Raw genomic sequence first — 14,874 nt, forward strand, 5'->3', positions numbered from 1 at the left:
ATTTCTACTCTATAAATTATCTAGATAGTGAGAGAGGAAAGAAATCCTACATCTACTCTGTACTTACTGATGCTTTGGAAGCAATATCCGTGGTAGCACAGAAGACACTCAATTAATGGCTTTTGTGGTTCGCTAAATGCCTGAGTAAAGTTAAGGAATTTAATAACCATAGAAATCCTTTACTGCCATAGAACCCTGAGACTCTAATCACAATTCGTAGTCTACACCAGCATTAATGCTAGTGCAACAAAACAAAGCATAAAACGCTTTTTTAAATAACATCTTTCTCTTGAAGAGGATTTATTGGTAAATTTTTTTTTTTAAATCTACTTTAAAATTCTTTTCTTTTTGTTTCCCTCCTCGATTTTTGGTGAAGAAATAAATAAAATGCCATGGCTTAAAAATCAGTATGAGTTATGTGAAGAAACTCTTATAAAAATAGATCTACAGTCACATTTCCATATGTACATAGCACACTAATCATTTGTATTTTGATTCTACATTAAAAAAGTAAAAGCTCAGTAGCCTACCTTCCCCTTGATGTCCTTTGATGTCTTATTCCTGAGAAGGTCTTATGGAGACACCTTGGTAAATATTTAGTTAGATCATTATGACCACCTTCCCATGTTCTACATACAGGAATAAGACCAAAAATGACTTGTTAAAAACACAGGTAATAAACAGCAAAAACTTGAATTATGTCTTTTTCCCAGTCTTCATTGTCTCTGGGCTGGACTGCTGTGATTAATTTTTTTTTTTTTTTTTTTTTTTTTTTTTTTTTTTGGTAGTTGGGTCTCTAGGACTAAGATTTCTCCAACTCTCATCCCTCATCCACATTCCTGAGAGGCTATCCCTGGAGATGTGCCATTCTGTAATGGCTCATTGCCTGGAGAACAGGAGGGTCCATTCCCCCAACCTGTGTTCTGTCTACATACCATTCTACCAGACACAGTGCCGTGGGAAAATTGGATTGTTAATGATTCCCCAGCCATATCACTTTTCTGTCATGGCTTCAAGACTTTCCCCATGGAAATTTGACTGGATTGTTATTTTTCACTTCCCAAATGACAAGTTTCCATCTCTTTCTGTTTGAGCCCTTGATGCTTTCATATAAAAGTGCTTATTTTCCTTTCTGATAATTGCTAGATCATGTATTTTTAAATCATTATCATTATTTTTAAGTAGGGTTCATAAAGATTTGCATATCTACTCAGAGAACAGGCTACCAACACAAAAGAGAATCGTGCCAATTCTGAAAGATTCCTAATTTTAAAAGACTCTGTTCAGAAATAAATGTACTTCCCCTTCTAAGAGTAGGGAGAAACAAAAGGCAACTCCCATGTCCACTATCTTTCTCAGTTATGGCACCACAAGTGAATCAGCTGCACAAACCAAAAGTCTAAGAGTCACCTTTAAGGCCACATTTTCTGTTACTACCCATGTGTGAACTCTAAGTAATTTCAGCTATCTGTGCCAATTTTACCTCTGTGTATACTCATAATTATTATATGACTCTTCTTTTCTCCCATTTTACATGATAGAAGTGGAAATGTCCAATAGCCAGGGCATGCACTACAATGATAGAGTCTTTACACCTCTCCTTGTTTTTACCCTTGTCCTACTTTAATTCATAATCTTCATAGCAGTCATAATATTCCCTTTAAGAAATAAAACTGGTCTTTTCATTGTCTGGATTAAATACTGCTAGGGTCTTCTGTTACATTTAGAATAAAGCCAAGAAGAACACTACAATCTATCTAGGCCCTACCTACTTGTGTGATTTAGTATCACTTTTTTTCTTGCTCACTAAATTCTTGCTGTATATGCCCTGGAAGTCTCTCTCTTCCTTAAAGAGGCTCAGCCCCTTCCAGGATTTTTCATTCCAGGTACCTGCAAGGCTAATGACCTCACATAACAAACTCCTTTTCATTAGGTGTCAGATCACACTTCCCCTCTCCAGGGAGACCATGGGTGACTTTGCATTTGAACCATCTTCCTAAGGCCCTCCGGATTTTTGCCTTATTACATTTGTAGAATCGGACTGAGCTTTCTTATTTTGTATTCTGTTTTTAATGTTTTCCTACATTAGAACGTAAACTCAATGAGACCTGCCTTATCTACCATATTCTTAGCATTTGGAGCACACATGCACACACACACACACACACACACACACACACACACACACACAGAGTAAGCATGTTTTATTTGATATATATATAACATTTACTAATAATATATTTTTTCAGAGGAAAGCAATGAGTTCCAAATTTTCCTTTCCTTTCACACAGTGTCCATAGAAACCCTGCCTTCTGTCCTCAATGACAAGTGATATGAAACTATTCTACTACTCTCAGCCTTTATTTAAGAACCCATCTTCAGAGAAAGGACAGGGTAATATGGGTAGTATTCAGATAATGAATGATGCTGCATTTTGGGGAAACAAAGGAAAACCAAAGATTCTTTAGTTGATCTCCACCTCTTGCTGTCTTATCAATTCTCCAATTCGAATGAAAAAGAATCAAAGCATAACATTAATTATGGAAATAACATCAGTGGAGGATTCTAGATCCTGGTCTTTATTGAACAATTAGGCAGTTACCTTCTAATCAGAGTTTGTGGAATGCATTTTAAACAGTAGGGGAAGGGATTGGAGAGAGATTGTGACCTGAATGGTAATTATTAATACCATCTCCTTTAAGAATGAATGTGAAAGAGGCGCAGTGGCATACACCTGTAATCCCAGTGGCTCAGGAGGCTAAGGCAGGAGGATTTCGAGTTCAAAGCCAACCTCAGCAATTTAGTGAGGTTCTAAGCAGGTCAGTGAGACCCTGTCTCTAAATAAAATATAAAAATGGCTGGGGATGTTGCTCAGTGGTTAAGCACCCCTGGTTTAATCCCTGGAAATGGAAAAAAAAATGAACATGAAAGGCACAAGCATCCTGGTATAGAGGCTAAATGGTGTTAAAGTACCTGATACTGGGATTGATTCCAAGAGAGCAGATTTTATGGTTTCTCTATGGTATACACGATTTGGAAGGGAATATATATAAGGACAAAAAGAGCCTTAGTAAAGGACCACCATTCCCATGGTTGCTGAGAATATTTGGTGGCTTCTTGCATTAAGCCAATTCTGCAACATGCAGGACAAGATTGATTTTGACTATCTTCTATGCATATTTGTTATGTATAGAGGATGGAAGGAGGACACCCTGATTGCACTGGATCCAATGTTCTTAAGGAGAGATATGCAGATGGGCTATGGGATAAGGGAATTGGGAGGGGGGGAGTTTGACAGCAGAGAGATGCCTTGCCTACCTTCAGAGGAAAAATCAAGTTGTCCCAGATCCTCTGCCATAGGCCCACTATGTAGGTTTGGCCCTGAAAGAGAGACTCCAAGACAAAATCCATTTGGAAGCTGCATATGTCCACCCCAAGACAGGCAAATGAAATTTGCAGTCAATTGAAGTGCTCATAAATTGAGAAAGAGAAACTCAGTTGAACAATTCCAAAGACAGTTCCTGTTCAAGTAGAATAAAGAACACATACTGGGTCTTTTAAATTTACTGATATGTCTTTTTCATTTTGCATTTGTAATATTGTAATTTAGTTCATGGTGTACATTGGGAACTTTCATATCATATTTTGAATTTGGGTTAGGGGGTACCAGGAATTGAACCCAGGAGTACTTAACAACTGAGCCACATCCCCAGCCCATTTTTATTTTTATTTTGAGACAAAGTCTTGCTAAGTTGCATAGAGCCTCATTAAGTGGCTAAGGCTGACTTTGAACTTGCAATCCTTCTTTCTCAGCCTCCCTAGTTGCTGGGATTACACGCCCAGCTTTGAAATTTTTTCCATTATTTTTCTAGTACTTCTTTTGCTGAACTGTCATCTGTTATCTCTCACAAAGTCCATTTCTTTAGTCACTGATCATGGAACCAGTTTTTTTTTTTTTATTAACTATTCACTCATGCTTTCATTTACATCTTAAATAGCCCCCAAAGCCCATAGACTATCCTTGTGGCTGTCAGCCAATGGCACTACTAGAAGGTGGTGGAACCTTTAGGATGTGGGACCTATCTGGATTAAGTTAGGTCACTGGGGATATGCCCTGGAAGGGGATATTGGGATCCTGGCCTCTTTCCACACACACACCCGCTTTATTTCTTGATCACCATGTGGCAAATAGACCTGCTCTTCTCTATCCTTCCCCCATGACATACCTGCCACTATTGGCCCACAGCAATGGGGCTAAGCCATCAAGGGTTGAAACCTCTGAAACCATTATTGAAAAAAGATCTTTCCATCTTTTCAGTTGTTTATATCAAGTATTTTGTTACAGTAATGGAAAACTGACTAGCATACTTCTTTCCCTAAGTTTCAATAGCTGGGCCTCTTCACTTAAAAACCTTCACCTTCTAACCAATGCCCACTTACACTACAGCTTACCTTTCCTCATTTTCTGTGGTAAATTCAACTTTCAGTATCTGGCAAATGATTCTCCTCTTGTCTAGTACATTGTTTGGAAAAGTGTCACTTCGATTTTTTTTAAGAACTACTTTATTATAATATGATTAAATATTCAGAGAGACTACTATAAGAAATTTCTTAAATTAGGTTAAATTTAGAGGGAAACTTAGCTGTAAGACAAAATGATATTTATTAAAAAAAGAAGGAAAGAAATGGAAATGCACAGAAATATTTTATATTCTTTTCAAAGAGCTTCAAAAAGTTACCCTTAACAAAGTAGGTTGATTTTTCCCTTATTTAAAAATATAGTTAGAATCATCACAGTATTTTCATCTGTGGAAAAACAACAAAGAGCATCTATGAAGGGTTTTCTCATGAGTAAATATAGCAAATACCTTTCTTCATAAAACAGAAATGTAGAAGTTAGCTTTTCAAAAATAAAGCAAAAAGTAGCAGCCACCCAAAACACCAGTATAATATTGGGAATAAATTAAGTGTTTTAAGCTAAGAAAAAGGATCAAAGTTGAATTGAGTGTTCAGTGAGTTGGATAGTAATAAGAAGGTTTTTATCCTTGCTTGATTATTTTATTCAAATGTTACTTCAATTTTTACTTGCAAATTTCCACAGATAGGTGTGGGGATTGACCATTTGTATGCTTCTGAGCTTCATGAGACTGGGGCTTCCTCTACTGCACCTGCATCAGTGCTACCAATTGTTTGCCACTCAGAAATACACTTTTGCAAAACTCTTTCAGACACTTTTAAATATCTGACTTAATATATCACAGCTTGAATTTGTAAATTTTCTATGGCCATTGCAAAGCCTAGAATTTCAAGATTATTGATAAAAATCACCAACATGAGTAATATCCTACCAATCCTTTTCATATACAAAATTTTCACTCTCCTTTCAATGTATCCTTATCATGATGAGTGCTTGGTTAGGAGAATTTGAGCCCACTTAGCATTATGCTGATTCTTTGTTAACCAAGAGTTAATTTTATGTTATTGTAAATTAAGGTAGATAATATACCAAAATTAAATTAATGCATATTTTTACTTAAAAAGCCAATGAAGTTCCTTTGCAATGTACTTAATAATTTGCCAAAAAATTTTGTTGAAAATTATTTGGTCATTTTGCCTTTACTGGGACAAATGGAACTTGGTGTTATTAGAATAAAAGTTCAAATCTGACATTCAGTATCACCTAAATATTTTTCGGTTACTACCCTGAATCTATTCTGAGGTAGTGGCTGATTTTCTAGCCTTATTTGGGTCAAATGATATATCACACCAAATATGTGAATCCTTTGTTGCTCATTCAAGAAGTCTTGACATTAAGACCTCATATATCAGTGACCAGTATTTAATAAACTCAGACAAAACAAGATTGAAAATAAGTCTTTCTAATAATACTGCAAAATATTGATGCATAGTATATATTGATATTATCTTATTCTCTGATGATTTTTTGCATAGTGAGCAGTGTGATCTTAATAATGGGGGTAAAAATAAAACTTTCTTTAGTAACAGGAATCACCATCGCTAACAGTTTAAGATAAAAAGTGCACAGTATTGTGACTTTTGGTATTCCATCTCCTTTGATGTATAAGTTTTATACAGCCTTTATATAAACATTATGCAGAGTCATGCACCAAGCAGATTCTTAATAAATCTTAATTGACTTGTTCTTTGACTACATTTTGTTAATGAGTTTTTCTGGTCCCAAGTCTGGGCTGATTAAAGCTTACCCTTGTGTTGGCTCAGAGATATTAACTAATAGCCTAAGCTGCTTTAGTAAATAATGTCCACCTCAGCACTGGTTGTCTTCTGAAATAGTTTCCTACTCATCCCAGCTCAGTTACAAGTATGGTGTTGATACTGGACCCACACTTTCTTGATCATTACTCTGGTCAAATGTCCTAACCTGACTATTGCAGGCAGCCAGGAAATCTCAAGTGTCTTTGTCATGGCCCAGAAGGATTACAGGCTACATTTCACTTCCCTCAATGTCGTCTGACAGTCTTGGCATTGGCAGAACAGAAGCTACATTCACATGTTACCAGTGGTTATAATCACAGTTTTAAATGTGTGGCACCAGTGCCCACTGGTGTCTCAGCAGAGTGTATTTGGCAGGAAAATGGTCCCTGACTGTGCCCCTAGGTAGCCTATCTACACCTGTCATTACCTGGCACCTGAAAGCAAGTGAAATAATCTTCTCAATTTGTATTTGGGCAAAATGCCATCATGACAGATGGATGGGACTGTACATAACTGGGAAATTATGCATATACATTAAATATGTGGACTGTGAGCATACGTCCTTTCTAGGAACATCCAAACATCTGTCTGCTCTGAGCTTTTGTGTATGCTGTTTATACCATATGCCGTCACAGTGGGAGGGCCCTGTCAGAAGCAAAATAGCAGTGCTCATGAATTTCATGGAAATCGTTTCATGGGGTGAATTTATCTCACCACAGGCAAAATCAACTTATAAACAATATTGTGAATATCTTTGTTATTATTTCAAGTAGTAAGTTTTAGAAAGTGATTTTGGTAACCAAAAAAGCAAAGATTTTGGACCTTACAGAAAATCTGGATCTGTTCCTATTACAGCACTCCTAAACTACTTGTGGTTGCCCACATTCTGTCTCACACACGCTACCCACATGCAGTCATTTGTGCATTGCTGTCACACTTCCTCTGTGCCAATCAAATTGTTTTAATCACTGACTCAAATTGTGGTTTATTTTTACCCACTTCTGTGAGTCTTTCCTATGTTCTAATTAAGTGAAATGTTGGGAAAATATTGGGAAATTTGCCAAAAACCCTGATCATTTCCTTTTTTGGCAATCACTAATATTCAAGCTATCTATAACCATTTTTTAGTAGGAGAGCAGAAAATTGACCAATGTCATCATAGTACAAGGGATGTTGAATGCAAAAAAAAAAATGTTGAATTCACTAGCATTATCATAAATGAGTTTATCAAAGCTCTCAACTTTGTAAACTTAGGAATTTGATGTTGTAAGCACCCTATGTTAATTGGGTCTTCTAAGAAGCAGATGAAATGGGATTGGACACATCAGAATTATATTAGGGAAGATGCTCTCATTAAAAAAAAAAAAAATGTTTTTTCTTTGAAAAGCCCAGGAAGGCTGGAGAGCCCTGCTGCCACATGTCCTGATCCTAAGGATAGAGAGTTGGGAAACTTCTAGTGTATTTCTTGGTGCAATGAAATTAAAAGATAATTCAGCATTGCTGAAACTCAGGGATCTCTGGGGCATGGAGGAGTTGTGAGTTTCCAAGAATAGACCCATCTTTGCATCCAAACACATTTTGTCATCAGCTGAGGGGAGTCCTTTTTGGGAACAGGATTGCAGAATGTAGCACCTAGGCTTCTTGGACAATTACACATGCAGTTACTGGTCTTTGTTCTCTTGTCCACCACTAATCTGTCATGAATCAACTCTTAAAGTGTTTCTATCTAAACTCCTATAAAAGTCTAATTATATAGACAATAGTGATTTTGCTTACATTAAGAGTTAATCTTCAGTGTCAAGTATTCATATTCATATCCTAGTCAGAAATCTAGGAACTGAATTCTATGCAGTTGGATTGGTGAGCATAGACTCTGAACAAAGAGACTCATGAGCAACACATACTATGATGATACAAGGCCATGGCCTTCAGACATACTGACTTCAAGTAAGGCTGTCTGCTCCAGGAAACACGCAGATAACATCTAGGTCCAAATCCTCCTCTCTGACAGGGCCAGAAGCTGACTGCTTTGAGAATGCCTTTCATGTATGTCTCTCAAGCGCCACACCCTCTAGTCCTCTCTGTATTTGGTAGTTTTTGCTGAAAGCACCACAATACTTAATGGTTTGGAGCATTCTTTGTTATCTGTTTCTCCTGGTTCTTGGGTTTGCTAGATGATTTTTTGTCTCCTCCAGCTTGACTGGGACTAGATGGTCTAGAACGTCCTGACTCATGTTCTAGGACTCAGATGAGAATGCAGGAGAGCAAGGATGACTGTGCTCTCTCTTCACATGATCTCTTAGCTGCAGAAATAGAGCCTAGACTTCTTCACCTGGTGGCGTAAAGATTTCCAGTGATTTTCTGGCAATGAGTACTTTTACAGTCTCTGCTTTTGTCATTTTTTTTTGAATTGCTATATTAGTGAGAAGAAATCACATGACCAATCCCAGAGTCGGTGTGGTGGTGAGAACTTTCTAGGGGAATGGCTGCAGGAATCCCTGAACAAGTTGGGAATTGTTCTATCACTGTCCAATTACTATGTTGCTCTTCCTTCTCCTTGTCCTCTACTTCTTTCTCCTTTTCCTTGTCCCCATTTTCCTCTTGCTTTTTATTTCCTTCCTTCTTCATCCAATTTATGATTGTATAATGAAAGAGACCACATCTATATTCTGATATCTTCAGAATTTTAACGTAAAAATATTTATGCTCTAAAGTACACATTTACATATTCTGAATTCAGATGTAATTTGTTCGTGTGTATCTCAGCCCTCAGTATGGTCAACAATGTCAGTCTCTCTCTTTTTACATTTCATAAGGACCCTGAATGGATATGGGTTTTCCTCAGAAAGGAAACTACAAATGTCTCCTTTAACATCAATAATATTACATATGAAAATTATTGGATTGATGTTTCATTTTGATGGTGACTGGTCAGTTTACTCCAGAGTAGCAATTCATTGCATTCCTGATCCTAATAAAATAATACATGTTTATTCTTCACTTTAGTTGATGCTTCAATGTGAAAATTAGGAGGTCGAAATTGAACAATATGTGACCTGTTAGAATCTGTAATTTTCTACTGTATGGCTCTTCTGTCAGCTGTGTTGAGGCTGTTACAGCTATAATCAGGTTCTATAGAGGATAAACATGAAAGGGACATGTTAAAAATAAGAATATAAATGCTTTGGAGTGATTATCACTTTTGCTTGTAGTCAAGGCAGTTTCTGGAGCATGAGGTAAAGCTGTGCATTAGAGGGTTTTTTGTTTTGTTTTGTTTTGTTTGCAAGCTAAGTGCATCCCTGCAAGTTTCTACACAGAGCTGTGTGGTTGACTTGCCTAGTCCTAACTTTATATAAAACATACACACATTATATGCAGAGCTAAATAGGTATTGTTTACTACAGATAATACATGTGACTTTTTGTCCCACAAGTAGGCTCATCCTCTGAAGATAGTTCTATTCTCATCTCCTAGATCCTTCTCTGCCAGTACAAAATCCACTAGATTGAATTCACTAAAACATATGCGTAGAGAAAAATAATAGATCAGATTGGCCATTTGGCACAAATAACCCATTATTCAATTTTGTGTTGTTTAACCAGGGGTGTGTGTGTGTGTGTGTGTGTGTGTGTGTGTGTGTGTGTGTGTAGAAATAGATAAGACTGGTACTTTATGGTAGCATTCATTTGTAATGACTCAGGTCCACTCTTTTATTTATTTATTTATTTATTTATTATTTTTAGTTAAGCATGATAGTAGAGTATAATTTGAAACATTTATACAAATATGGAGTACATCTTAATATAATTAGCATCCCAGTCTTGTGGTTGTACATGATGTAGAAATTCGCTATGGTGTATTTACATATGTACATATGAAAGTTAAGTCAGAATCATTTTATTGCCTCTCTTATTTTCCTCCCCCTCCTCATTCCCTTCACTCTCCTTTGTCTAATCTACTGAACTCCCCTCTCCTTGTTGTGTATTAGCATTCGTATATCAGAGAGAACATTTGAAATTTGACCTTTGGTTTTGGGGGGATTGGCTTATTTCACTTAGCATAATAGTCTGCAGATCCATCCATTTTCCATCAAATGTCATAAAGTGAGACTTTTTATGGCTTAGTAATATTCTATTGTATTTATATACCACACTTTCTTTATCTGTTCATCTGTTGAAGAGCACCTAGGTTGATTCCATAGCTTAGCTATTGTGAATTGAGTAGCTATTAACACTGATGTGGCTGCATCACTGTAGTAGGCTGTTTTTAAGTCCTTGGTTATATACCAAAGAATCAGATAACTGGGTCAAATGGTGGTTCTATTCCAAGTTTTCTGAGGAATCTCCAAACGGGTGTACTCTTGAATCAAATGACTGTCACATTTCTGCACTGACACATTTCTGAACTGATGAGGGAGAAAGACAGTCCCTTTGATTTCGACTTAATCTTTAACTGTAACTGTGAAATTTGCCTTCTACTATGGTTCTCACTGTACATTAGCCCAATGCTAAACAACATAGGAAGTTCCTTGTTTTTAAATGTTGCTTATCAGATTGTTGAGTGGGACTTCACCACATCAGCTTCCCACTTGTGAGAAGATGGATCATGTAATTTCATATTTGTATGACACACACACACACACACACACACACACAGAGTGCATCTATTCTAGGCCTTCGGATTGGCCCCTTCTGGTTTACCTATCAGGAGCTATTTGAATGTCAGGCAGTCATTCATAATCTACACACAGTTGTTCAAATGAAATTTTGGCACTCCTCATGTTGACAATCATAACCAAAATACATTCCCAGTTCTTGTTCTGTGTTACTATCTTCCCTTTTCCAGCCCTCACCTGAAGTAATATCTGTGTCCTGCAGAGTACTTTCTTGATAAAAGAAGCAACTTCAGTTTCTTTATATAGTAATAGGTATTTAAATATGTACCTTCTTTATATCACCTTGGATATTTTATATAAGACTCCAGAAAACAAATGTGATTTTTTTTCTTCTTCTTGTGTTTGTTTGTTTGTTTGTTAACTTTAAAATCCCCACATCCCATAACTCATCAAGTATATTTTTTTCTTCTAGGACTACAATGATGAAATTCGTCAGGAACAGTTACGTGAATTATCTTATTTAAATGGCTCAGAAGACTCTGGTCGTGGCAGAGGTATCAGAGGCAGAGGGATTCGAATAGCTCCCACAGCTCCTTCAAGGTACATTAGTTCTTACTTTATATAAATTAATAGCAAAGGAGGAAGGCAGTCTGATTTTTGCCATGCTTGGCAATGCTCATAGGAAGAAATAAATAAGAACATCGGGAATATTCTCTTCACCACAATAGAAACAATAAATGAATATATAACATGTAAGAGTGTACCATATATTCAGTACACCCTTTGTATTAAGAGATAACTGCTAGTCCAGGTAAGAAATTGAGGTTCAAAAAATTGCATGAAATCTTACCTAATTCATATAGGCAGTCAGACTCCATTTCTATCTCCAGAACTAGGGCACACAGATGATGTAAGCATCTTCTCTTTAATCCAGAATGACTTGCATGAAGGGAAAACTATATGTTTTATCTGTGTTTAAATGGCCCTTGAATTGATATAATCTTATGAGAGAGAGAGAGAGAGAGACAGAGAGACAGTGAGACAGAAAGGGATATAGATAACACCTATTCATCAGCCAAGAAAGCCAGAAGCCTACTTCTTGAACAATTGATAGTAAGGACCAGGAATTGTATCAGAGCAAATTATATCATGTGCTTTTATGCAAGTGTCACAATGAGCCCCACTACTGCTTAAAATGCACTAATAAAAACATAAAAAGAAAAGAAATACACATGAAAAAGTTGTGTAAAGTTAAGATAGATTTGACTTCTCAAGATCTTGGAGATCAGAGAGTCTTACTTGATTTTCTTTCCTTTACAAACAAATTGGAATTTTTCTGTATTAGAAATTGTTTTGTAGGGTTCTGTGTTTGTCAAGCTTTCAACAGAAGGTATTGATTTATAAAGGGGTAAAACAAATAAAACTTCTTTGTCTTCACATATAGAGTGACTCATTTTTTTCTTTTCACCCTATTGTAAGTGGGATTTAAATCTCTAAAGGGCACAGATCTAGAATAATATTATGTTTATCACATGAAAATTATCTTAAGAGATACTAAGATATTCCACAGATTTGTTTCTTAAATTGTACCCCAAATATTTTCAGCTACCACTGCCAAAATACCACCATTTTTTCTATATTTTTCTTGGTGCATTATAATTATTCATAATGGTGGGATTTATTGATATATAGTCACAATACACATGAGATAACAACATAATTTGGCCAATAACATGCCTAAGTATTTCCCCTTTTCCTCCCCACCTCCCACCCCTAGGTCCCTTTCCTTTACTATACTGATCTCCCTTTGATTTTCATGAGATCCTCCCACCAACCTTTCTCTTCCTTTTCATTTCTAGTTTCCACATATGAGAGACAACAAATGACACTTGACTTTCTGAGTTTGGTTTATTTCATTTAATATAATGTTCTCGAGTTCTGTCCATTTTCCTGCAAATGGCAATTTCATTCTTCTTTATGACTGAATAAAACTATATATATATATCAGTAAACATATCATTGTATATTGGCTATTGTTCTGTTATGAATATTGATGTGGTTGCATCATTGTAGTATGTTGATTTTAAATATTCTGGATATATACCAAGGAGTGGAATAACTGGGTCATATAGTGGTTCTATCCCTAGTATTTTGAGGATTGTCTGAAATATTTTAAAACTTCAAAAACAATTTGCTGAAGGTATATTTAATTAAAGGAATTTATATTTAATAAATATATCTATGATAACTAATCTTCCTATAATAATACATACAAAAGTATAAAACATTACATATTTATATTAGCATAATGATAGCTTATTTTATATAAATGAAGGATGAATATTTTAACATGTATCAGTAGAACATGTTGCATTGAGACCAAGCAGTAGAAAATGAGATTCAGAAGGCTTTGTTTACTACAGTGAAAACCAAAATATTGTGTGTGGTTGGGTGTGGAACTGGGGGTTCAACCAAGTGGTACTCTGCCACTCAGCTACATCAACAGCATTTGTTTACATTGTATTTTGAGATAGGGTCTCACCAAGTTATGCAGGCTGGCCTAAAACTTTTCATTATTGGTTGTTCAAAACATTACAAAGCTCTTGACAATATTTCATACATTTGATTCAAGTGGATTATGAACTCCTGCATTGGCCTCCTGGGTAACCTAATGGAGTCTTTAAAAAGAAAGAATAATTATACTTAGAAGAGACTACTCAGTTATCACCATAGATAATGAACATTGGAGCGATTGGAAGAAAGAGAAACAGAGTGACAGACACAAAGAGAATGTAGACTCCTGGCAGGAAAGCCAATGAACACAAGTCCATTTTCCAAGACAGAAAGAAATGAACAGCACTTGGAGTATAGTAAGATAGAGCCAGAACAGAGATTCAGATTTATAGGAACTAATGCCAATTAGATGTTAGAGAAGGAGGGTGGTCCAAGACAAAAATAATTCTCTGGTATCTGATCTGGTAAGAGGTATATGCTATTATCAACTGAGATTAGGTGAAAAGTCAAGTTAAAAGAAGAATATAATTATTCCTGTAATTAATCCAAGACATATGGATGACTAGTGTGACTTGGACAAGTGATTCATCCTCTTTTTAACTTGCTTTCTCAATTTTTAAAATAGCTATGAACTGCTTACATAACAAGTTTTTCAAGATATTTAAATTAGGTGATGCATATTAGGGCAGTGTTTCCCAAAATAGCCTGTACATTGGAATCAGTGGCAGCTTCTTGCCTCCAGAGACTATGATTTACCTGGCCACGGGAAATTTGGAATATTTTAAAGACCTTCAAGTAACCTTAATATGCATAGAAGTTATAGAAATTCTGATATCAGGAACGTAAGGTAGGACACAGTATTATGATAGGGAGAAAATAACCATGGCTAGAATTATGGACTGCAGGGTTTAACCATAGGAGAAGAAAGAAAAATGAACACAGAAATTGGGAACACCCATATTCCAGTGAGGGCCCATGAATAGAAATTTGTGAGGAGGCTAAGGAGTAGTAAAGTAAAAGGAAGAGGAGTTCATAATCCACTTGAATCAAATGTATGAAATATGATATGTCAAGAGCTTTGTAATGTTTTGAACAACCAATAATAAAAAACAAAAAGATCATGCCATGAGCAGAGATAGAAAAAAAAAAAAAAAGCTCAAATAAACATTTTCCAAGTCATGATTCACAATCTCAAAACATAATAAGAGGCACAGTGTCATGGTAACCAGGGAAAAGCCCAGTGGAGCTGGAAATCAGTGGGTTGAGGTCTTGGCATCTTAGCCAACAGTGTTTTCACAGCATGGGGAAAGCACACACTAGATGGATTGCATTCAGCTCAGGCATTAGCAGAAAGTAGAGAATTAAACATGGAAAATTTTCTTTGAAGAAGTCAGCAAAATAAAGGAAAGAATACTATGGTGTCAGTTTGGCTCAGGGCGTTATCCTAAAATTTTAGGCGGTTGATTCTTGAGTTGAATAGGAGGGAGCAAGGAGACTTAACATTCCAGGGA

At 36.2% G+C, this 14,874-nt stretch overlaps 1 protein-coding gene across 2 annotated transcripts in view; it reads left to right on the top strand.

The window, feature by feature from the left end:
• Khdrbs2 (KH RNA binding domain containing, signal transduction associated 2) overlaps nt 1–14,874 on the top strand; it is a 544,509-nt gene that overhangs the window by 354,373 nt on the left and 175,262 nt on the right. For both annotated transcript variants that reach the window (XM_076860060.2, XM_076860059.2), the window contains exon 5: nt 11,322–11,449. In XM_076860060.2, the coding sequence (XP_076716175.1) occupies nt 11,322–11,449 (128 nt within the window). The remainder of the gene's footprint in view (nt 1–11,321; nt 11,450–14,874) is intronic.

This window comes from Callospermophilus lateralis, chromosome 6 (genome assembly GCF_048772815.1).
Source record: "Callospermophilus lateralis isolate mCalLat2 chromosome 6, mCalLat2.hap1, whole genome shotgun sequence".
Classification (NCBI taxonomy): domain Eukaryota; kingdom Metazoa; phylum Chordata; class Mammalia; order Rodentia; family Sciuridae; genus Callospermophilus; species Callospermophilus lateralis.